Source organism: Oryzias latipes, chromosome 3 (assembly GCF_053564925.1).
Source record: "Oryzias latipes strain Hd-rR chromosome 3, Olatipes_Hd-rR_3.1".
NCBI lineage: Eukaryota > Metazoa > Chordata > Actinopteri > Beloniformes > Adrianichthyidae > Oryzias > Oryzias latipes.
In genome coordinates this window covers 24074434-24098039 of record NC_136239.1, presented here as the reverse complement: position 1 = coordinate 24098039, position 23606 = coordinate 24074434, and the positions used below count along the sequence as shown (strand labels likewise).

Genomic DNA, 23606 nt, shown 5'->3' with positions numbered 1-23606 from the left:
GAAGGATCATCATTCCCCGAAATGTCCAGTAATTGTCTGTAGCCCATTTTACATTCTATCATTTAATACTGGTCTACTGGATCATGCAAGGTTTTTTTTTTGCAGATATACAAATATTCACTGACACTCACATGCATATTCTTGTCTCAGCATCATCTTCATCAGATTATTTGTTTACGAAATGCTTTCTGAACTCATATTTTCTACTCAGAACCATCGAAACGTAATCCATAACCACATTTGTTTCCTTATCGTCCCACTCTGATCATTTTTGATCTATTGTAAAAGTGTCCCCAGTGGTCTTTTAATTATTATTGTCATTTTTAGACTAAATCAGTAAACCAGTGTCATTTTCTAGGACATTGCTTCTGCAGAGCGACAGGAGTTTTTTTTTTTTAATTCACCTCTGAGTTGTGGAGGGGACTGTTGCCCTCCCTTCCCCTCAACATTGCGGAGCAGGGATCTTGTGGTCCGCCCAGCATATTTTCTACATCATATCTTTTCCTGTCAGAAGTAAAAACTCTGTCTACCCTTCTGGTCACCGGCAGGAATTGTCTCCAGAGTTCTAACCACATTACAGTTCCCAGCAACCTCAGGACACCCTTCCTGGATGCCGCACACCTGATTCTCATTTATTTCATCAAGCACATCATACTTAAACACTGCACTGAGTGAAGCTCAGTACAAAGTATTGTTTGTGCCACTCTGTGTTGTATTGAGACCCCGGCTCCTGACCCCTGACCCCTGACCCCTGACCCCTGACCCCTGACCCCTGACCCCTGACCCCTGAGCCTGCCTGCCTGCCTGCCTGCCTGCCTGCCTGCCTGCCTGCCTGCCTGCCTGCCTGCCCGCCCGCCCGCCTGCCTGCCTGCCTGCCTTTCTGCAGCCTGCCTGCCGCCTGCCCCAACTCTCGCCTGGATCCTTATTACCCCTGTTACTTCTCCTATGCTCTCATGCTTGTGATTGACCTTTGCCTGCCTGACCCTGATTTAGCTTTGTGGACTTTTAGCTGTGCTACTAAACCTGCAGCATTTCGATCCAGTCGTCTGCCTGTACTTGTGACGCTTACAAATTTCTTTTTTTTTTTTTGTCTGTTCCTGGTTTACAACAATTTGAAAATAAACGCTCAGAAATGCAATTTTAAGCTTAGTTTTCCTATATTGTCTTGATAGTATTTGTCCTCCATCATTAGAACGTGCTGAAAGAAAATGTTAAACAGCATTTTAATCAGTGGGTCTTTAATCTAATTTTCCTGACCCAAGCAATAACACAAAGTTCAAACTCTCAAAAATTATATTACATTTGTAATTATGGAGGTTAAGAGATTCAGGTTAAACCCCAAGTTTGAGAAGTTCTAAAATGTGGCTTGTCAAATTCTAGTCCCTGGGCTCTCCAGGACCCTACCAGCAAAAACTAGAATAATTGCAAAGAGAAGAATAATTTAATCACATAATCCCACTGAGTTAAAGAAAAAGAAAGCATAGCCCTAGGTGACCAACATGTTTTCTTCTCCTTTGTTCTCCTTTTCCCACAATCGACATGGCACCAATAGTGACATCTTCACAACAAACAGTGATATGCTATTACCACAAAACCATTTTTACATCATCCAGCCTGGTCTTCTAAAACTGTCAAATTATTGGAAGGGTTTGAACTTACAACTAGGTAAGTTTTTAATTAAGACTTGATTAAGTGTGATGGTTTATTATTTTAAACTGAGTACAAGTGCGATAAAGATAGGATAAGTGTGCATGTGTGTGTCTGAGTGTATTCAAATGTAGCACACAAAAAAAGGATGGAAAAAAAATCCTATGCTGCTTTCAAACAGTTGGTCATCCATTAGTTCTCTGATGCACACAGTTTCCTTCACCAGAGCAAAGGGGATAAGCACAATGCAAGACACCTACTGTGATAGTAGATTTGCCAGCATATTTCCCGTATTTCAGCAACAAAGGTTTCACCATCTTCTTTTGGGCTACAATCTGCAAGAGAAGCAAAACGCAGGTCTCAAGCCCTCTGCTGAAAAGAGGCGTACACGGGGTATGAGTCATCAAGAGCAGCGATCATTATCAGTCAGTTCCTCTGACTCTCATAGACGTAAATGCTCACTGTCAAGCATTTTGTTTCAAACATCATAAACACAGAGAGCTTGCTTCTGCATGTTCTTTGATCAGGGTTTGTTACATTTTAAGCAATTTCAGCAAATGTAACGAGGAGTGTAACATTTAAGTACCTGTCCAAGAGTGCACTCCATTCCCCCAAGAAAGTCATCGTCACGAGTCCCAATACTGTGAGTGCCATGGATGTCATAGACTTCAAACCGCAGCTTCTGAACCTCTTCAAAGTAGTAATCCAGAGAGAAAACCTTCCCAAAAATTGGATGCAAGTTGCTCTTGATCACTTCTGTCCTGTCCAGCTGAGAGGGAACACACATCCACAGAGTCACAGATTATTATTTTTAAATATTTAAAGTCACACCATTTTCATGTAGTTCATTTTTTGTAAGCTACACTTTTCCGAGTGTTTGAGAAAACCAGTGTTCTTTGCAGAGCAAACATCCATGGGAGGATGTGAAAGACGATTGGAGTGATTCGGCAGTCATTCTGGAGAAACAAGCCATGTTTGTCGGGAAGGGAAATTCCCTCAAGCCCTCTCTGATATTGGATTTGCCCTCGCACACATCACCTGCAGTCATATGCTTTCCATTTTATTTAATTTCAAAATGCGAATTTTGAAATGAGCGATTCTCTACAGCAGTGAATTTTTTTAATGTGTGTTTGATTAATATTATATAGATAAATGTAACCAGCTTTTTGCCAAAGATGAAAAAAAGCCCACCTGGAGGATTTATTAGATGAAATTGAGAGAACCTGATTCGTCATTATGTTACTTTTGTCAGATTTGGATCAAACTGCGTGTCATCCTGACTTTGAACTGCACGACAAAGCAAAGTTGACTCGTTTTTCTTTTTAACAGATGGCAGACAAAGGACTTACTTTAGTTTCCTATCATCTCAACAAAAGTCTTCTGTAGGTCTTTTAAATGCACACACAAATATAGGAATAAGAACATATCAGAGTTTTTTTTCTTTGTCTGTGATGTGTATTTGCATTTTGTTTAGCATACATTTATGCATTTGACATACATTCCAATACAGTAATAGAAGTTAGAGTATTATAATTTTTTTAGACAACAGTCTCTCCTATGGTCTTCTGAAAATGAAGCAATAAATCACAACAAAGACATTTCTAAATAAAATTGTAATGAGGAAAAAAACATTTTTTATGGTGTTTAATTTGGGTATAAGTCTCAGATTTTTCTAGCTGACCACATTTTGTGACTACATATTGACTAAATTTAATCGAAACCGGTCATCTTTGTGGCAAAATATGTAACCAACTTGTAAAAGTCATGGGTTACACTTTTTACTTCTATATAAAATATCTATTTAAAATGTTCATAAATAGATATTTAGATAGTGTTTTATTTTCTTAGGACACTGTCTAAATATCTATTTATGAACACATTAAATTCTTTTAAAAAATCAGAATGAATTTGAGTGATTTCAAAAATTCAGTGACAAAGTAATTATTAGCTTGGTTTTAATTCAATCAACATCCTGATTTCACAGAGTTTCTTGAGGCCCCTTATCTGTCACATGGAGTCATAGTTCCTATAGCATATATTACATTCATTGCATACAAACTGTTACTTGTTAAGTCAGTGGATTTGGAGGACAGTACTTTGTCTCACATAGTTGAACGCTTGCAGTTTTCATCTGGACTGATGATCATCTGCACTTTTCGGATTCACAGTTTGCCCTGTTTGGGTTTTTCTGTGCACTCCAGCTTACTTTCCAGGTCAGAATACATGCTTGCCCCAGATTATTATTTGAAACTGAAATGGGTGTGAGCTTGTTTTCCTCCTTGTTAGTGTGCTGATGGACCGCTGTCCTGTTCTCCGCCTTTCACCTCGGGGTGGTTAGAACAGACTCTCTCACCCTGGACAGGACAGAGCACTAGTATACAGGATGGATGGCTTAATGGGTTAATGTGGATGCTTTAAAAAATGTCTTTCTGAACACCATGCTGTATCCACATCAGCCCTGGTTATGAAAAACAAATGAGGATTTTTATTTTGGAATGATGGCAATGACTCAGAGTAACTGCATTTGCTTGTGCAGAGCCGTCCCTCTACAGGGACCATAAAACAAAAAGCCTCCCACCTGCATGGAAGCATCTGCACATGCTCTGTTCTTCTAACCTCTCCAAAATCCAACTGCAAAGCTCTGAAAATCAAGCTCTTTTTCACTTTCTGTGTTAATGTGATGTGTACTTTTAACTGTATTTTATTTTTTATATTGTCATTCTCCATTTTAGTGCCAAGTAGAGGCGGTGGTTCAACATACTCTTGTGCAAATATGATTGTGTTTAGATGAGCCCCTGTTTCTAATAATTTCATTACCACTGTTTATATACACCCACACATGTTAATTTCATAATAATGCAAGGCAATCTTGACATTTTACTTTCTTATTATCTCTTTGAGATCCAGTTATGAGTTAGAACACAGCACAATTGTACGGAAAATTAAAGAAAGTATATATGACATAACAATAAAATAGTTTAATGTGCAGAAAAACAAAAGATGGAAAAAAGAGGAAATGAATAAGCAACCACCCTGCTTTTCTTCTGCTGTCTTTTTGCTGTCTCTCCCACTCTTTGTGCCATCTGCATGGACAGATTTGGGATGAGTCTGTTTGTTGATGAAAGCTGATCAGAGTCATATAGAATAGATTGAGTTAAATCTGTGAAGCCTGCTCAGTGATGTGGGGTTAGAGCTTTGGACTTCCCTCAGAAATCATTCTCTATTAGCATTACCTGCTGTTGAGTGCTGCATTTTCTTGTGATGTACCTTCATAACAGGCATAATCACCTTTTAAAATATCAACAAAAAGATTGGGTTTGGGTGAACTCCTCAACAAAGGAGCATTTAAAAAGCATAGTCCACAAGATACAAGCTTGTGGGCAGCAGAAAATGTCATTTCATCTCAACCTTGTTTTAGGATTCATGCTACTGATGAGAAAGCCTGCAAGTCACAGGTTTCAGTAAAGCACATTTGGAAACAAAAGAGAGGTAGATATGTTGTTGCTATGAGTGGGCTCTGCCTCCTTATCAACCATTGGCACAAGCAAATGATTTGCTCAAGCAGAGGAGCCTCCCGGCTTTGGGGTTTGCTGTCAAGAGATTGATGGATGGAAAGATAGATGGATAGATGTGTGAGTGAATGGAAAGGGCTAATGCATTTTAAGTAAGGTCAATATTAGTCCTAAGTCAATCATTTATCTTTAAAAACCACATCTACATGGTTAGTAGGTGAGGAAACATTGATTGAAAGACTCAAATAAGCTGTGCTTTAGTCAAATAACTTAATTGGGAAAGACTATAAACTCCTTGCGAAGAAGGGATACCACAATGCTGACAAGAAAAAAATACGTCAAGAGTTTAAGGAGAACTTGATTGTCATTTTGAGCTTTTAATTTGGTCTAAACCAACTTTAGATTGTTTAAATGTGAAGAACATGAAATCAAGTGTAAAAAGTACAAGACTTCCAAAACTTTAGAGAAAGACAAATTCTCAAGTAGTTAAAGAAAAACATATAGAGGTCTGCAAGAGGATGGTTGCTAAAACATCTTTTTAAGGAAATTTTGTGTAATAGAAAAGTGCTCCAGGGCTTATCATTATTGAGGTTTGAAAGGTCCAAATCTATTAAAATCTTTGTCTCTGAAAAAGTAGCTTATGAAAGTATTTAAAATTTCATTTTGGAAACTCCTCTCAAGCATTTTTGACAGTTTGGTTTGTCAGAGGAAAGGGAGAAGACCAGGATGGTGGGGGCATAATGATGTGGGAAAGTTTAGTTTTTCAGGCACAAAAAATCTCATTAGAAAAAAGAACACATTAATTCAGCCACAGATTTTTCATCTTTGTTTTTTTCAGTTTATCTGTAAAATAACCCTAATTTAGCCGTACAAACATGTAATCACTCTTGTTTGGAGCCAGTATGACTCTTTTCAGTGTGATCATTCTCAGAATAAACTTTGGGGTTTTGTTTCATTCACTTCAGAGGAATAAAAAATGCTGCCTTTAGATTACTTGCATGGACAAAAGGTGTGTTAAAAGATCTATGTGCACACTGCAAATGAAATGCTGCATTGTGTGAGTTACTCCATATGAATTTGCGTCACTAAGTAAAGCTAAAAATAGCCAGTAATACACTCATGCTACGTTGAACTTAGGTCAGTCAGCTCATGTTACAACCTCCCACCATAAGAAGGCAAAAAAAGAGAGAGACCTCCATTAGCAAGCTGCATTTACCGTGTCTGCACAAAATAGTATTTCAAGATTCATATGACTCCAGTGTGACAGGTGTTTGGCAGAGCTTTATAAAATGATTAGATCATATTTCCATGAAATCAACTGGTTACTGTCAGATTAAGAGTTGAAGTTAAAAAGAAATCCATATCATTCGACATCCTCTCCACATGAACACATCCTTCAATAAACAAAGATTTGTGTTTTGGACTAAACTGATAAACAAAATAAAAATAACGAAGAAAGGAGAGATTTCTTTTTCGACATTTAGGAGTGTACGTATATACTGAAAGTAAAAGAACGCTGATTTTATACCTTTCAACTATATTCATGACCAATATTGATATCTTTAAGCAGTGTTTTACAAATATGGCAGAAGTGCAATAACACGGAAGCTGAAATGGTAAAGAAAACATTGCCCACTTTTTATTTGTTAGTCAATAAAGAAGAAAAACAAGATTCTGATCTCTAAAAAATTTAGAATTTTATGGGGGAAGAGGAGATGGAAATCATCATTAATAATCGTGTGCCTGTCTATGCACATGAAAACACTGAAAAACATCTTTAGATCACCTCAACATTCTGTAGCTCTCTTCGGGTGTGGCTAAAATCACTCTTTAAAAAGAACATGGGTAATAAAATGGTGAAAGGATTTTCAAAATAGTATATCAGATCTTCCTGACTGAATGAAAATATCTGCAGCACTTTGCTGTAAAAGTTTCAGCAGCATGTTTATCACATTTAAGAGAGAAAGAGCCTCACCTCTATCCACTGCCCATTGTTCTGAACCATTAGTACAACGCAGGGGTCAGACTTATTCAGAGTGTCTCGATCCAGGAGGGATTTGCAAGACACACGCAGTTCCACTTTGGAGACACATGTAGCCGGGCCGCTTAGGCTGGTCGCAGGGGAGGTGGCCTCATCAACATCATTCATCTTGACTCAAAGTGAGAAGAGCTGCCAACTTGCAAAGCAGTGTGATGTGAGGCTGCTGGTACAGCTCCAGGCAATGAGAGTGAAGAAAAAAAACTCAAGTGCTTGGTTCTGGAATCTCAGTAAAGACTTGGCTCGCTCACAGGAGACTGGCTTTTTTTTTTTTTTTTTGACTTGGTACAGATGTCACCAAAAAAAAAGGGAAAAAGAAAAAAACAGAGATTCTTGTGGAGTCCTTGGGGAGTGAAGCAAACCCAAGCTGATGCACAGGCTGTCAGAGCTATTGCCTTGTGAGGGGTGTCATCTCACCTCTAAAAAGATGGGAAACAAAAGTGACAGACATGTGCCTTTAGAAGTGTAGGTCAGATGCCTGCAAAGATTTGTTCAGGTAGATGAACTGGAATGACACATATTTTTAACTTGAAACTAAACATTTGTACAGCATTGTCACCTAAAAATTAAATAGTAAACATTCATCTGGATGGGGCATTGTTCTTCTCATTCAGCAATAGGCGAAACACATTAAAAAACAAAAAAACAAAAGGCTGTTACGGTTTCAGCACCGCGGACAGCGCCCGCGCCGCTGCTCCCTAGCTGAGAGCGCGGAAACCACATGTCAGCCAAACGCAGCTGTTTGCACGAAACCCCGAGATTCCAAACGCATCTTCATCTATTCTATTAGACAAAACTTCATATCTAGAGGTGAAAGCAACATTAGAAGACCTGCATGCAGCCGGCAAAGCTCATGAGAGTTCAGTTAATAATTTAACACTAATCAGTTATAACTGTCAATAAATCTTTGTAGGTCCATGACGCCAAATGACCTAAGAAGATTTATCAAGAGACCCCTTCATCTTTGATTGTTTTGATAGGAAAAGGACAACAATTTAAGCAGTTCTTAACACCACTTGTTCCTCAAAAGCAGAAGCTCATGGTTGAAATAATAAACTGAGCTGAAAGTCCAATGGAAAGCAGTAAACTCTCCCTACCTGCTGTTTCTCCTTGCTCCAAAAAGACTTGTTAAATCCACTCCCATAGCACGCTGCTTGGTGTCTTTCTTTAATAATATTGGAATATTTGGTTGCCGAAACTAGACAAGGGAGGAGGGAGGAGGAGGAGGCTCTGCTTGTGAGAGCAGAGAGAGTCCAGCTGCTCAGGCAAGGGGGGGCTTTTTCACTGGGATGAGATTATCTCAATTCAGAACCGACTCTATAAAAGAAAGGGGGACCGCCAGAGCTGAAGTGCTGCTACAGAGGATGGAATCTGACAGCTCACACAAAGCACTAAACCCCAGAGAGATGCTAGGAAATATGCACACATGCGTTTGTGTGATTTCAACTGTGCCCCATAAATAAATCCATAGAATTGAGTTAAACAGATAAGCATATCATTTTTTTTCTTATCCTTTCTCTTTAAGGGTTAGTGTTAATCTGTTCCCAGAAAGGCTTTTAAATATAGATTTAGAATGGCATGCAGGTGAGAATTTATTATCTTAAACTATGAACACTTTCTTATAACCCTCTTTACTCTTTGCTGTGCAAAATCTCAAGATAACTCAGAATTTTACCAAGAAAAATAAAAAAATGATGGACATTTTAAAGAATCTATCATGTCAGTCTGTCTTGGTAAAGATGCATTATCTAACCAGGGTGCTCCAAGTAGCACAAAGGAGGTGTGTCAAATCCAAATAATAAGCAAAAAACAACAGAATTACATCAAAACCAATTCTTAATGTGGAACCTCCAAACAGACCCAAAACACATCCACATATTGAGCTTCAGGGTTTAAAATCCCCGTTGGATTCAATTCATTGAGTTTAAAGCCTATTTATGCTCTGCCATATCGCAGAAGCTGCACAAATGCATTTTGCACAGAAATCCATGACTTAGCAGTAGATTTCCAATCACTTTTTTCTCTTAACTGTATGTGCCTTGTACATTGTATTGTTTCTCTGTGATGTTTATACCGTGCACCCTTTCTCAGTCCACCCACAAATGTATTATTTTCATCAATGTAACTCCAGACATTGCGTAACATTTTCCTAAAATGCACTGAAAAAACAGCAGCTTTCAAATTGGGAAAACATAGAAAACAAGGCCATGAAAGACAAAGCTTTTAAAAATGAAAAGAAGAAAACATCATGAAACTGTCTGCCTTCAAAAAAACCGAATAAAAGAGAAGAAAAGGTTCATTCAATACAGTTAGAGCATCTTTGAGTAGTTAGCTGTGGACTAGTTTTTAATAAGAAAACAGAATGTATCCTTTTTTTATCTCACTTTTTGACTTTTTTAGAAGGAAAAGAAGAATCCAGACATGTAAAGTCCATTTAAACACTGTCTTCCAACAAGACAAAAAGAAAAAAACAGAGCTCAGCTTGCTGCTTTTTAATTAGTTCATCTGTTGCGCTGATCACTTTGTGACTCAGAACATAAAGACTGCCTTACAGTTTGATTGCAAACAAGATTCTTTCAAGAAAACAATTAAATGAATCCCGGGATCTGCACACACTATTTAGCATCGCCTTCAGTCGTGTCTTTCCAGCAGTTTTCACCCTCACTGCCTCTTCTTCAGTGGGAGGCGACTGCTGTGGTGCACACACCTGAGCCCTGTTACGCCACAGCTCCAAACAACGACCATCTGCTGCTGCTGTCGGTTCAGCACCTCGCAGGACATTCCACGCGTTTACACATGGATTATCTATTCATAGTCCCCCATCCTTCTGCCTTTCTTTCCCCAGTCACATTCCCTGTTGCCTTTGTGCTGCTGACCACACGGAGTAAACAACAACCAAAGATGAAGGGTCTCTTGATTTGCCTGAAGCACCCACTTTTTTGTTTACTCAGTCAGTGCATTTTTGCAGCATGATCACCAGAGGGAAGGTGATTCTGTACAAACAGTATTACTTTTTAGAAATCTAGAACCAAATGTTGTCTTAGCTTTTCTTTTAGAGAAATAAACTGTAAGAAGGTGATGGGATCCTCAAGGCGTTCAAATGTAAATTCTCAGCAACTTGCTTTGAATTTTTTTTAGAACATGTATTAATTTTTGTTTTTGACCGTCCCTTTGGTAAAAACAAACAAAAAAAAACATACACGTCCTTTATGTTTATTAAATCTTAAAGTCCCGACTGATATTGCTGACAATCAGAAACACAGGACACAAAGTCTCACTCTGGGTTGTTTTGCTAGACTAATATTGTAGATTTTGCAACTCCCTTACCTATTTATGTAATGCTATGTGATTTATTCCATAAACGGGGAAAAATAAACAACACCGTCTTGTAAATATCTCTTCATAAAGTCCAGAACCTTCACCTTAGTTTTTGTTTTGGTCTGCCGGAACAAAAGGCATTTGGACTGCACCACTGGGATTTCTTTTTTACCATCCACCTCTCCTGGCCTCCATCTTCTAATACTTTTTAATCAGAATACTGAGGATAATCAACTTATTTTTTTTTTTTTAAATATATCCATTAAAAAACAAAGAAAACACTAGCTCTTTTGCTAATCGGGCTAAAAACTGCATGCGTCAGTTACACCCTTTCAGTTGACTTAATCATCAATCCTGTCATTTTGGAGATTTGTATACACTTCCAAACATTTACAGCAGAGTCAGAAGTATACCTTTAACACACCCAAAAAAACCTGGATGTCTTAGTTATGAGGAAATATTTTTGGGCCTCTGATGCCCCCTACTGGTGGTAAATACAGCTTAGAGCAGTTATTCTTATATTTCAGGTTCCCCTTCCAGCTTTCACTGCCAATACAAGTTCAGTGTCTATTTTTTCTCATATAAAAAACCTTAAGTAAAGGATTTTGCTTTACTTAAAAAAACTTCAGTAATATTGACAATTTTTTTCACACACCTGTGATGCTTATGGTAAATGAAAATAAAGAATACAAGTAAATTAATACTTGCATAGCGCTTTTCTAGCTTCCTCAAAAGCCCAAAGCACTTTACAGTCACAGTCCCATTGACATATGGGTGGGCAAGGAGAGAATCAAACCTGCAATCTTCCTATCAGAGGTCAACTGCCTTACCACTGTTCAAACGCAAGTAGGTTTGAATTCAGTATATAGTTTGAAGGGACAAACTTTGTTCAAAGGTTTTGAATTAAAAAGTTGGCATAATACAAGTCACATATGGACCTTGTAATTGAAATATAAAACGCAATAGCACAAAACTGTCCAATTACGCTCCATCGACTTTAAATATTTTAAAATGCTGAAGTACTTTTATATTTAGTGTCAACTTTTGTTTTTCTTATTGACAGATTATTACTGCTGCTCCTATGAATAGGATTAGTAAGGAATTCGATTGGAAAAACGTACTTTGGCAGATCCTCAGTGTGGGATCAGAACCATCTACCTACAGTGATGAATGCAGACTGAGGATCTCTGCTGTCGTCAGACATGAGGTACAGATGACCCCACCCTTACATTGACGTGTTCTCCCTAACATGACAAAGGTGGCTAAAGGTGAAGATTTCATGTAATCCATGGACACCATTGAAGATCACCAATTAAAGAAAAAAGCTTCAGCGTACCGTCTTGTGGGGTCCAGATGACCCCACTCCGAATGTTGAAGTGCCTCTTTGGGAGTGGGGTCATCTGGACCCCACAAGATGACACAAGGGAAGAGAAGCTGCATCTTCTGCTCTACTTCCCCTTTCCACAGCTATTCAACCCTTCTGGGAAGTCTTCAACACAACGATCTTCATCTGAAGCGTTTCTGGTCCGTCTGACTGAACAAGACTGGACTAAGATTTTGAACTTCTCTTGAGGGATTGGCAAAGTTAAGAACCAGGACCATACTCAGATCATGACAGTCACACTCTTTTTAAAGACTTTATTTTGCCAGGTTTCACACTGCTTTTTACTTCTTCTTCTCCACGTCTTGCTCGGCAGCCTCTTTGGCTCTCTTGGCACGAATGCCGAAGAGACGAGCATTGGCGCGAGCCATACGCAGGCTGGCGAAAGCCTTAAAGTTCTTCTCGTCTTCAGAGATGATGCGCGCCTTCTCCTTCTTGTACACCTAAAAAGACAAACAGTTCCACCCCATTACCAATAATGATGGACACATTCAGGTGTCAGTTGTTTTAGATTTGTAAAAACGTTTCAGAGATTTTCAGAGCAGTCATCAGAAAAAGGTTCAAGTTTTTCATCAAAGAACTACAGAGATTCCGGAGATGTGTCATCACATGACTGCTAACCCAACAGTTTTACGCTTCAATACATAGTTCTATACCAAGCTGTTAATTAGCTCAAATGTGATAGAAGCAAAACACAAATGTTCCTAAATGGTCCACACAGCCAAAATAAATTGAAACCTGGATGTGATACGAGGAACTTACAGTTTTGATGGGCATGACAGGACCACTGAGCTGAGTAGCCATCTTCAGTTCCTCCTCCTGAAACAGATAAAGCCAACAGAACATCAGCTGTGTGCAACTACCACAGATCTCCACTTATTCCACTGTTTAAGGAAACTGGAACATATTGACTCTCATATTCTCTCATATATGGAACTACAGCAATAAACTTTGAAAACATTAAAATAATGATGGGAGTCATGTCACTGAAACATTTGGTAAACAAGCTGTGGTGGTCAGTCTGTACCTTGTCATTACTAATAGAGGAACTTAAATCCAAAGATGGACAAAATATATATTTGCATGTCTTGGCAGGATCATTCAAACAGTTTTAAATTTGTAGCTGGACAGAAAAAAACTGTCCAGTTAAAAAAGGAGTGCCAACGGTTGGGGTTTAAAGCAGGGAATAAAAAATAAAAAAATAAAAAAACCCATACAAGCTACTTTCTGTACTTAAATTACAAGTGTAAGAAAAGTTGGACTGAACTAATGAGTTTTAAAGAAAGACCTCAGGTCTCTATGACCCGTGACATCTGCCGACAGCATCAAACAAGAGAACCTAGATAGGGTGGATATTTTTTAGAGAATTCAGACACACCTGCAACTGATATTTTCAAAATAAGACAAAAAAGAAATGCACATGCTTGTTTTTTGTTCATCATAATCGTTTGGGGTCTGCTGGTCGAGACTTGATGGAGATGTTCAGTCCATTGATCAGACAATTAGAATAGCTCTGGTTAAGTCAGGGGTCTGCAAATTCAGGCTTCAGAGCCGCATGCAGCTCTGATTCATGCATTGTGACCCTTTGGAATTGAATGCAAATTTGAATAACAGCTTTGTTAGTCAAATTTTGTAATTTACACTTAGATTTTTTAACTAAGGTAATCTTACAACAGTAAAAATTGACTTTTTATAAACCAATTTTTCCACTGCTGACGATTACACTAAATCAAGAAGTATAGATATCTTTGCCATTCCTCAGAAATGTGCACATTAGATAACTAAGCAAAATGATGGTTTAAGGTTTGAGTTAGTGTTGGTGGTTTACAATTAGGGTAAGCTTAAACTCATCTTATCTCTAGCTGCTGTTAAAAGACAAAGTTTTTAAAGTGTAATTGTTGACATTTCATTTGAAAAATAACTTATGTGCTGCTGGCAAAAGCTATGTAATATAAATATAACACTATTGCACCCGATTTAATTTTCAAAGCTTATAAGTAAATTACTTAATGGCCACAAAAACATAAACTGTATTTTTCTAAACAGTACAGTGGGACTTTGCGGCTCTAGTTGCATTTTGGGCTGTAAAACTGGGAAAAAAGGCTCTTTTAGTGCTAAAGGTTGCAGACGCCTGGTTTAAGTTTGTTAAAATAATGGCATATACATGTGTATTTAACAAAACATTCAAAAACCATTTGAACCTTGGGTTTTTCTTCTACATTATAAACAAACTTACAGAGCTGTCGCCCTTCTTGGGTGCAGAGGCCTTCCTTGGGAACAGGATGAGTTTGGAGCGGTACTCCTTCAGGCGCTGCACGTTGGCTTGAAGAGATTCTGTGGATCTGTTGCGACGGCGGGGGTCAACAGCAATGCCAATGGTGCGGGCTGTCTTTTTGTGGATGCCTGCTGCCTGTAGATGATAGAACAAAGAGAAATGAAGCCACTCATCTGGTACATTCACTGATGAATGAATCATGAAAGGGACATCATTTTCATCAAACGCAGTCATCAGAAAATAGGTTCAAAGTGTTCATCAAATCATTACAGAGATTCCGGAGATTTGTCATCATCTGACTGCCACTGAAACATACAACCTATGAGTCCAAGCACCAAGCACAATGACTACTAAGTTAACCCACTACACATTTGTTTGTTGCTGTAGCCGCATATCATGAGACAGAAAAAGTGAACATCATGTGTCATTTTGTTTGCCAAACTTCTAAATGATGTGCTTTTTCAACTTTTACTACCCTTAATCTACAACCCTTTATAAACTTTAAATACAGTACAAGGCTGAATCCAAATTATTACCCTACAATTGGAGAAACAGGGAGGAGCCAGGAGGATGGGGAAGCAGTTCGGATTCAGCCTAACACTTCATGTAGGTGTACTCTGAAGCACAGATGTTTACATTTAAATGCAAGTATGGAGTTTTTGTTTTTGCATGACTTTTTAAGTTATGAAACCAATGTTTTTTAGGAAATTTCTGAGAGCTGGCAGCTATGCGCTAACCTAGATGACTGGCAACTATGGATGACATCATCAAACAGTAGTAACGCCCGTATTTGAAGACATTAGTTGGGTCCAAATTCATTCACTACTCACTACATACTGGATTCGCTATTTTATAATCCGAATCTACATTCCAAAATCGAGGGTCCTAGAAATCTCTGCGAAAACCCAGTGTTAGGGTTGTGCCGATGGATGATACCATCGTCCATCGTGATGAGTGACTGACCTCACAATGGAGAGACACCATCGTGATGCCACGCCCCCCCCAAGGACTGAGTGACCTTTCTGCTACACACCGCCCCAAAGCCGCTGTGTGAGCTGGCGGTCCGAGCTCTGCCCGGACACAGACTTTTAACGGAAGACCCGGTTCTCCTGAGTTCGTAAGCTCGTTCACCCAAAGCTGCGGGACGAATCGCAGTCTGAAGTCTCCCGTAACAAAGCATCCTCCCTCCCCCTCAAACACAAAGTCTGACTGTTCTGCTCAGAGACACGAGCGCTCAGTCCACCTGACTAATCAAGTGCAGGAGCGGACTACTTCTTTTCTATTTTGTTTATTTATTTTTGTTAAAGTCACTTCCCTCAGTTTAGACTGGATCATCGCGGATGAGTCATTAGTTGGGAAATAAAATAAATGTATTTAGTAAAATAACGAATAATTATTATATAAAAATGAAAAATTAAAAATAGAACCCCCCCCCCCCCCCCCCCCCCCATATCATTGTCCATCCCGATGGTTTACTGCAAACATCGTCAACTGCCAATTTAAGGGACATCGCCCAACCCTACCCAGTGTGCACTGATGCCCACTAGATCGGTGAAAAGACCACAATGCATCGAGACGGAACAATTTTTGCCACAGAAAAAAGTAAATGTATTTTTTTTAATAAACCATCAACGTTTTTATCTTCAAAAAACAGTGGATTTATAAATAATCATCGCAAAACTTAACTACGAGAAATGAATGACGTCATACTCGCCATTAGAAAAAAAATAGTGAGCATGATGTACGAATTGCTTTTAAAATCCAGGACGCTACATAGTCCCGCACTATTTCGATTTTAGTAGTTGAAGATTAGGGTGGGAATTCGGACAAGCCACTTTTTTTCTTATCCCTCCACTAAGACGATTAAATGTATGGACATGGAGAAACCGTAGGGTAGGAAAGCAATTCAGATTCAGCCATAGTAAAGCAGGAATTTCTTATGAAATATTTGAAATGTCGTCAAACAGACAAGTCAGTTGAAGCAAAACAAATTAATGGCAATTTTAACAAATATTCACAAATACATAATTTTTGGGAACATTTTAAACAAATAAACTAGAATGAGAGTTCATGTGCTTCACACTATTAGACTTATATCCGAGTCTGCTTATATATATTTATTTTTTTTAAACTAGGACAACTGTTTAAAAATCCTGTTTGGCATTACACATGTAGAAGAAATGTTTTACCTTAAGTTCTTCAAGAGTGAAGCCACGTCCGGAGCGAACCTTGGTGTGGTACCTGATTGTGGGACACCTGACCTGTGGCCTGAGGGGTCCAGCAATAGGACGAGGTGCAATACGGCGCGCTTTGGCTTGACGAGCCTTTCGCCTGAGAAGGAAAGTTCTTGTTAATAACAGTTCCATGCTCGCGAAGAAAAACAGACAAATTTGGAACGCTTCAGTACAGATTATATTTTAAACTTCTGTATTTCAAAACACTACAAGTTAATTTAATCTTGTAAGCAAATCACTAACAATGCACTTGCCTTGAAATAAAACCTTATTTTAATCCAACAATTGCTTGACAACGAATAAATAAGTTTATATTACATTTTAAAGTCACAGCAAAGGCATTTTGATAAGAATGAACAAAAATGTCCTTTAGGTGAGATATTTTATCGTAATGCAGTGGTAAATATTTTGAAGACCATTAAGGTTCACAAATTACTTATCGAGCTACTATAAAACACTCTACAATTGTACTTTAACCATACAGACTGGGCAGCAAATACAAGTGACGTCAGTCAGAAAGCCAAACATCAGTCATTGTGCAGATGAACCCGCTTGAGCATTGCTGCATTCAAGTAACTTTTTACAGATGATGGTAATTCAACATGGAAAAACTGAGTTTTTAGTAACGTTACTTTATCTGGACCTTGTAACATGGCTGATCCCTCCAGCCAGGCAGCTACTTGGATGAAGTTAGCACGAGCCAACTGTGAATGGTTCTTACCTACGGATCTTTCTGGCAGGCTGGTTGAACCAAGTGCGGACTCTTCTTTGCCAGTCTTTGTGGAAATGGGGGTTCAAGATCATTCCATTCCGGCTGGGGGCCATGGCTGCTTACCTCTCTGCAACACAGCGTGGCAAGTTCACACCGGCATACCGACACTCCATGCTAGGCTAACTGACATGCTAACGTCAGTAAACGCGTCTTGGTCGAAAACAACATGATCGACAAAGCCGCATTTAAGTCATACATGATAAAATACGCTTTTTTATTGCTGACGTTCATTCATTTACTGTTTAACCGTGAGGCTAAAGGGGTGAGTTTGGTCTGGAAATGCTAACAGCCGCAACTAGACTTAGCATCTCCACCAAATCATTTGCTTTAAGGTGTATATGGAAAGTAATAGTCACATAATTTAAAAGTTGACAAAACATAGTTTTCCGTGTATGATCCAATTTGATATATTATTTTTAATAATCGAGGATTGATGCAGATTGCTAAAAATGTTCTCAGGATAACTAAACGTACCTACGAGGGAGGAAAATGGCCGAAAGGAAAAAGGAAGTTGAGAAGCGGTGGATTGTGGGATATGAAAGAACCAGCCAATGGGTGGTAGAGCAAAGAGTGCGTGAATGAGAGTTTTCACTCTTTCCACAATTTACAAAACACGTCTGAAGGAAACGCGGAGATTGGGAGTTCTCTTGTCCTTGCTTCATTACAGAAATATAAAACAAAAAAATCTGTTCACTAGCTCCATTTACATAATTTTACAAAATTACTCCCATTAATGCGAAGCTTTCAATTTTGTTTTGACGTATCACTCCGACATTTAAATGAGCAAAAACGGAAACAAACAAACAAACAAAAAATAAGTCTGCCATAAAAGTGGAATTATTTTGATATAATATCTATAAAAAAGTGGAAAGATGAATGATTTTACATAACCTACAGAATGTTTAAGATGCTAGGGAATTGTTTGGCATATAAACATAATATATACACATACAGTATTAAGATCAAATATTTATTACCATTACCCTTTGGTTGAATGCCTAAGATATAATTTCAAGTTGCCTTGTGTTCTCTTTGTTAAGACAATAAAGACACTTGAAATTTGGATATTTGTTTGTTTGTTTTTTTGTTTTTTGTTTTTATTTTGAACAATGTCTAAAACATTTTGAAAATGGTATTGGGTTGGTAATGGTAATGGGCTCTCCTACAATTTATAACATTCTGTCATAAAAACATCCATCCATCCATCCATCCATCCATCCACAATCTCCTGCTTATCTTTGTCTGGTTAAAGGGGCACCAGTCTAAGCAGAAATGCCTTGGTCCTTCTTCTCCACAGAAACTTCCTTCAGTTCTGCTAGAGGGACTTAAAGTCACCAGCCAAGAGACATTGTCCCCCCAGCCCCTTCTGGGTCATTTCTGGGGCCTCCACCAAGTGGTACGTGGCAGGACCACCTAGGGAGGTGTCCAGGGACTAACGGAAAGAGAGAGGCCCAATCCCCACAGAGCTTGTCTTGATGTGGAGAAGTAACTGAAATTGCACTTTTTGTAAATGTGAAATCAATCAATTAGAGTAATTAGAAAAATGATTTCATGGGAAAAGTCTATCTATCTATCTATCTATCTATCTATCTATCTATCTATCTATCTATCTATCTATCTATCTATCTATCTATCTATCTATCTATCTATCTATCTATCTATCTATCTATCTATCTATCTATCTATCTATCTATCTATCTATCTATCTATCTATCTATCTATCTATCTATCTATCTATCTATCTATCTATCTATCTATCTATCTATCTATCTATCTATCTATCTATCTATCTATCTATCTATCTATCTATCTATCTATCTATCTATCTATCTATCTATCTATCTATCTATCTATCTATCTATCTATCTATCTATCTATCTATGCATTCAGAAGATGCTTACAAAATGAAAGGGTTCAAAATAATTCAACTTCAAGTTTTTAGCATACTATTTTAAAAGACTGCTGCAAGCAATAGTGACCCTATTGAAAGATTTCTGTTTGAGTTTACTTAAAAATTTGTGATTTTTCCAGTTTGTTAATTACTAATGCGTTTTTGGGGCATGAAAAGAGCAAAATTTTAAAAGCAGGAACATTTCAATAAATATGTAAAATTGAGTTCTAATAAAGTTTTAAAGTGTTTATTTGAAAGGGGACAAATTGGTGTCCAAACATGTGACAAGCACAAAAAAATTATAATAATATCGGCTGCAAAATAAATTTCAAAGAATTTACTTATAATAATAATGGCAAAACACAACAACTACAAAAAGCAAGTAAAATTTTTATTTAGTCAGTGTTTGTAAAAACACTGACAAATTAATCATTAATAAACTAGTATTTGCAATCTCAGTTTATCTTAAACTAAGGGCAATGGTCGAGGTGTGCAGAATTATAATAATAAATCATCAGAAGGCCCTTTCACTTCATGTACTGAATATGTGCAAGACAATACACTGGTACAGATTTAATATAACTGACAAGAGTGTCATCAACTTTATTTCAAACTTTGATTTTTAAAAATAAATCAACAAACAGAGGAATATCAAACCAGTTGAGGGGTATATTTCCCATAGCCCAGTTCATCTAAGTGAAGAAGCACAATCAAGACCCATAAGTGCCGACAAATCTTGAGATTAAGAACCCTTAAAAATTGTATTACATCAAGAAAAATCCTAACTTTTTAAGGGGAACTTTTACTTCCAAATGTATACGACTCCGTGATTAGTCTTGGAATAAATACCACAAAGAAGGCAGTGTGGTTTTAACCTCCATGTCTTTTTTATCATCCAGTCATTTTGTTTTTCATTCTTCTAATGACTTAATAAATTTATCATATGCAGCTTGATCCATGAGGGCATCAACTTCTTCAGGCTTTTCAATGGTCATTTTGATGAGCCATCCTGAAAATAGACAAACAAGTACTACTTTAATAACCATGAACTTATTAATTATTAACTTGATAAATTTACCAGACTCTATACTTGGTATGAAGAGAAAATTGCCAAGACAGATACCTTCTGCGTAGCAATCCTTATTCACCAGTCCAGGATTTTCTGCCAGCTGTGTGTTGATTGCAGTCACTTCTCCTGTTAACGGCGAATAGAGCTCACTGGCAGCCTTTACGCTTTCCAAGGCACCAAACTCATCTACAAGAGCAGCCGGAATGCAAAAAGACAAACAGTTCAAGACAAAGTAGTAATAAGCTTTGCAGGTGAATGTCAGGGTCGTACCCATCTGTTCAAGTCTTTGGCCAACTTCAGGCAGTCCACAGTAAACCACATCACCTAATGCATCCTGAAATGATAAAACACAACTCACTTAAAGCGTTAAATAAATGATTTAGTCTTGCATGTTCTTGTGTGATTGCTTTACAAAAATATACAGGATCCTGTTTAACTGACAAAGCAGGAAACAGCTTTACACATATGACACAAGAGAAAAAATATCATTCTTTGGCATTATTTTGTATGCTCTGATTAGGTTAATTTTCACACTTTATGATTTTATTTCATGCTTCCTGTTTCCTTCAAACGATGAAAACAACTTTTTATCAATCTGAAAGCATAACAACTTGGGATTCCACCATGTTACAGTGGGGACTATTGTTCACATGGGTGAAAGTCCAAAAGGGATGTGTGATGTTTCTCACACAGCGGCTAATCTTGAACAGAATTCATCGAAGTGAAAAAAAAGGTGGTACTGCATTGAAAAAGTCAAAGTCCAGATTGAAAGTTAATGAAAAAGTTGTGATTGGACATTTAGAACTCTACAATGAGCTGAAGCATCACTATAAAGGCATTCATTTTTTTTTTTTAAGAATATCTGACTTAGAGCAGATCATTTATCCAAGTTACTGACAGAGCCTTTTAGGGAATGAGGTTTACTGAGAATTTTGTTCGCTACATGATTTTGCCTCAGTTTTCTATACCACAAGTGCTGACACCACGTATCACCCAACATAATGCTGTTTATTTGAGGCTGAGATGATTTAACAGGGACTCGATGAAACCCAATTCAGTGTGTACGGATGTGAAAAATGCTTAAAAACTTAAAAATGTCTCATATAGCTGACTGAAGACATCTTATAATCTTAATAAGTTGCATTCAGTGACAACAGGTACGTTCGTGCCAAATATGTTTTCATAATTATAATGTACAAATTGTGAGCTCATATTTAACATAGATGTTTTCCCCCCAGAGCTGTTAAATAGTGTTTAAAGGCAATTTGATATAATAAAAGCTTTATATTATTATTATTATTATTATTATTATTATTATTACGTCTACCCTCATTGAACTTAGAATCAGTAAAGTCTTTGGAAATTCCTGATTTAGGTGAGGACCAAGACTAATCTTTTGATGGGAAAGTCTGCAATGAACATCATCTAACATCCCATCCAACTATCTTAGTAAAGTTTTTAAACAAGTTATATATGTGCTTTTATTCACATGATCTAAAACAACACTGCTTTTACTTTAACATAAGTACATAGATTTGTCCTTTTTATGGATACACATTATTTATGGTAACTGGAAATGCACCAACAAGCAAAAACCTTTAGATAGACACCTGGATACCAGCTTGACCTATTTTATTCCTTATAGATCTATATTTAACATCATTTTCCAAACTATTTGAGTATTTTTATGCAAAATCTGAAAAGGAATATTAGTAACAGATTAAATGGAATATCTAACCAAGAGCAAGAGGAAAATGTGTATGATGTTTATTTTCATTCTAATTGATATCTCCTATGCACTTAAGGCCAAGGTGTTTTTAATTTACAATTTTCACTTATTTAGCTCTCACTAAAACCCACTAAATCTTTAACTAAAGAGAACCAAATGTGAGCAAAACCATGTTAACGTTTACCAATTGAGGAAATTCAACGATTTATTATTTCTTGTTTACAACTGCATCTCGTATGTACAGTAAAGTAATCAAAACAGTCGCTCCACAATACCATGGAGTGGATATAATAAACTTTTGCCTTCATTCACAGCTTTGTCTTGCTCACTAATAGAAGGATAATAAACACATCACTCATCTCAAACAATAGTAATTAAGCAGTAAATGGCCCTGAAAAAGTAGAGCTGCTAAGAGCAAAGGGCAGTTTTAGGGTGTTTTCAGATAGGCATCAGGGCAACTCTGCACAAAGAGCAAAAAAAGATGAACAACTATACACAAATTCCTGCCCCAAACCTACCTGAGCATAACTGCTAATTCCAACTGTACCAATTCCACCCTCCACCTGCACCCACTCATGTTTCTCAGTGAACTTCAGGGCTGCAAAAAGAAGAGAAACATCCACAGACAACTTATTTTATATAAACAAGGGGACTCTAGAAGAATGAGGTGCAAGACGAAAATAATGTGAAGCTACAATGAGTCTTTGAAAATGTTCCCCATTTCCAGGCTTCAAGTGAGAGGTTAAATCAGTGAAGCCAAAATGCATGTCCAAAGAACAGAGAGCTGCACTATGGACCACATATCTTATGCAAGACTAAGAAGGGAACAAAAAAGAAATCAAGGGCTTTTTCTGCATGTGCAGTTTTTTAATTATAACTCTGACAGAAAAAAGTTCAAAGTGACTTGATTTTACTGTAGTTTCTGATTGTTTTCAAACCCTTTACCTGTTGACAGTACTGAGCACGAGCTGAATGTCCGCCGCGTGCCGCTCACCCACCGCAACCGAGCCGCGCGGTTATCCCGCCCGGCGGACGACAGGAGAGGCAGCCTGGGCGAAAAGTTTGCAGAGAGGCACCGCAGCGTCGCTCTCATCGCCATCTTCACTCACTCACTGTGTGTATGTGTGTTCGTGTATGTGAGCAGCAGCAGCCGCGCTGGTTTTCCCTATGCACAGTTGACTCGCCAGGCGGGGGCGCGCACCACCGCGCTGTCAGCGCGCTCGCGCCGGCAGAGTGCAGAATGACAGAGGAGGGAACTTAAAACATAAAGAAAATAAAAATGTCTGTGAAGACTGCCGTTCATCAGTAGTAGTAGAAGGTTTGAAAGTTGTCATCTGGACTTGGTTTTTAAAGTTGAGAACGTTTCACCTCTTATTCAAAGGCTTTGTCAAATAAAATAAAAATAAAATAAATAAATATGCAATGTGTCATTTCTAACAATCCGTTTCTGAAGTTTTATATTAAAATTAGTTAAGTTTTGGCCTTTTTGGCTACAATTTAGCCTAATTTAATTGAATTTTTAAATAAAAAAAATAATAAAATTATACCAGTTAAGTAAATGAAAAGATGGCAAAAAAGAAGAAAAAAGCTCAAGTAATGCATTTATATTGATCTTCAAGTTTAATACACTGTCAGTTTTAGTTTAAAAAGTCATAACATTTGAAAATAGAATATAAAAACAACAATAATACGTCATTCAACACATCAAATTATTTAAATTTAATATAAGACCTAAAACCC

General features: G+C 37.7%; 3 protein-coding genes and 2 non-coding genes across 5 annotated transcripts in view; all 5 read right to left on the bottom strand.

The window, feature by feature from the left end:
- Nucleotides 1-8556, bottom strand: part of cpne7 (copine VII) — a 32595-nt gene extending 24039 nt beyond the window's left edge. The window contains exons 1-4 of the mRNA XM_004067100.5: nucleotides 8295-8556; nucleotides 7135-7616; nucleotides 2234-2416; nucleotides 1908-1982 (exon numbers count right to left, since the gene is read on the bottom strand). Coding sequence (XP_004067148.1) covers nucleotides 1908-1982; nucleotides 2234-2416; nucleotides 7135-7308 — 432 coding nt within the window. The 5' untranslated portion in view covers nucleotides 7309-7616; nucleotides 8295-8556. The remainder of the gene's footprint in view (nucleotides 1-1907; nucleotides 1983-2233; nucleotides 2417-7134; nucleotides 7617-8294) is intronic.
- A 3582-nt stretch (nucleotides 8557-12138) lies between these two features.
- Nucleotides 12139-17792, bottom strand: rpl13 (ribosomal protein L13). The gene is made up of 6 exons (XM_004066989.5): nucleotides 17652-17792; nucleotides 17127-17244; nucleotides 16361-16502; nucleotides 14133-14306; nucleotides 12659-12715; nucleotides 12139-12339 (listed from the first exon to the last, which is right to left on the bottom strand). Exons 2-6 carry the CDS (start codon nucleotides 17228-17230, stop codon nucleotides 12181-12183), a joined length of 636 nt encoding a protein of 211 aa, XP_004067037.1. The 5' UTR covers nucleotides 17231-17244; nucleotides 17652-17792; the 3' UTR covers nucleotides 12139-12180.
- Nucleotides 12425-12504, bottom strand: LOC111947252 (small nucleolar RNA MBII-202). Its single transcript, XR_002873072.1, has one exon. It is a non-coding gene; the product is annotated as a small nucleolar RNA MBII-202 (small nucleolar RNA).
- Nucleotides 14391-14465, bottom strand: LOC111947253 (small nucleolar RNA MBII-202). The gene has a single exon (XR_002873073.1). It is a non-coding gene; the product is annotated as a small nucleolar RNA MBII-202 (small nucleolar RNA).
- A 1848-nt stretch (nucleotides 17793-19640) lies between the features above and the next one.
- On the bottom strand, nucleotides 19641-23088 carry gcshb (glycine cleavage system protein H (aminomethyl carrier), b). The gene is made up of 5 exons (XM_004066991.5): nucleotides 22812-23088; nucleotides 22385-22464; nucleotides 20408-20471; nucleotides 20192-20323; nucleotides 19641-20077 (listed from the first exon to the last, which is right to left on the bottom strand). Exons 1-5 carry the CDS (start codon nucleotides 22963-22965, stop codon nucleotides 19980-19982), a joined length of 528 nt encoding a protein of 175 aa, XP_004067039.1. The 5' UTR covers nucleotides 22966-23088; the 3' UTR covers nucleotides 19641-19979.
- Nucleotides 23089-23606: the final 518 nt, after the last annotated feature.

What these genes read in the sequence shown, in the direction of transcription:
- rpl13 (XM_004066989.5), bottom strand. Translation starts at nt 17,230, where the DNA reads ATGGCCCCCAGCCGGAATGGAATGATCTTGAACCCCCATTTCCACAAA. An exon ending in CCTGCCAGAAAGATCCGTAG is followed by an intron (nt 16,503 to 17,126) that starts GTAAGAACCATT and finishes TTTCCTTCTCAG; the next exon opens with GCGAAAGGCTCGTCAAGCCA. An exon ending in CCAAGAAGGGCGACAGCTCT is followed by an intron (nt 12,716 to 14,132) that starts GTAAGTTTGTTT and finishes TATCTGTTTCAG; the next exon opens with GAGGAGGAACTGAAGATGGC.
- gcshb (XM_004066991.5), bottom strand. Translation starts at nt 22,965, where the DNA reads ATGGCGATGAGAGCGACGCTGCGGTGCCTCTCTGCAAACTTTTCGCCC. An exon ending in CCAAAGACTTGAACAGATGG is followed by an intron (nt 20,324 to 20,407) that starts GTACGACCCTGA and finishes CTGCTCTTGTAG; the next exon opens with ATGAGTTTGGTGCCTTGGAA. An exon ending in TAAGGATTGCTACGCAGAAG is followed by an intron (nt 20,078 to 20,191) that starts GTATCTGTCTTG and finishes GTCTATTTTCAG; the next exon opens with GATGGCTCATCAAAATGACC.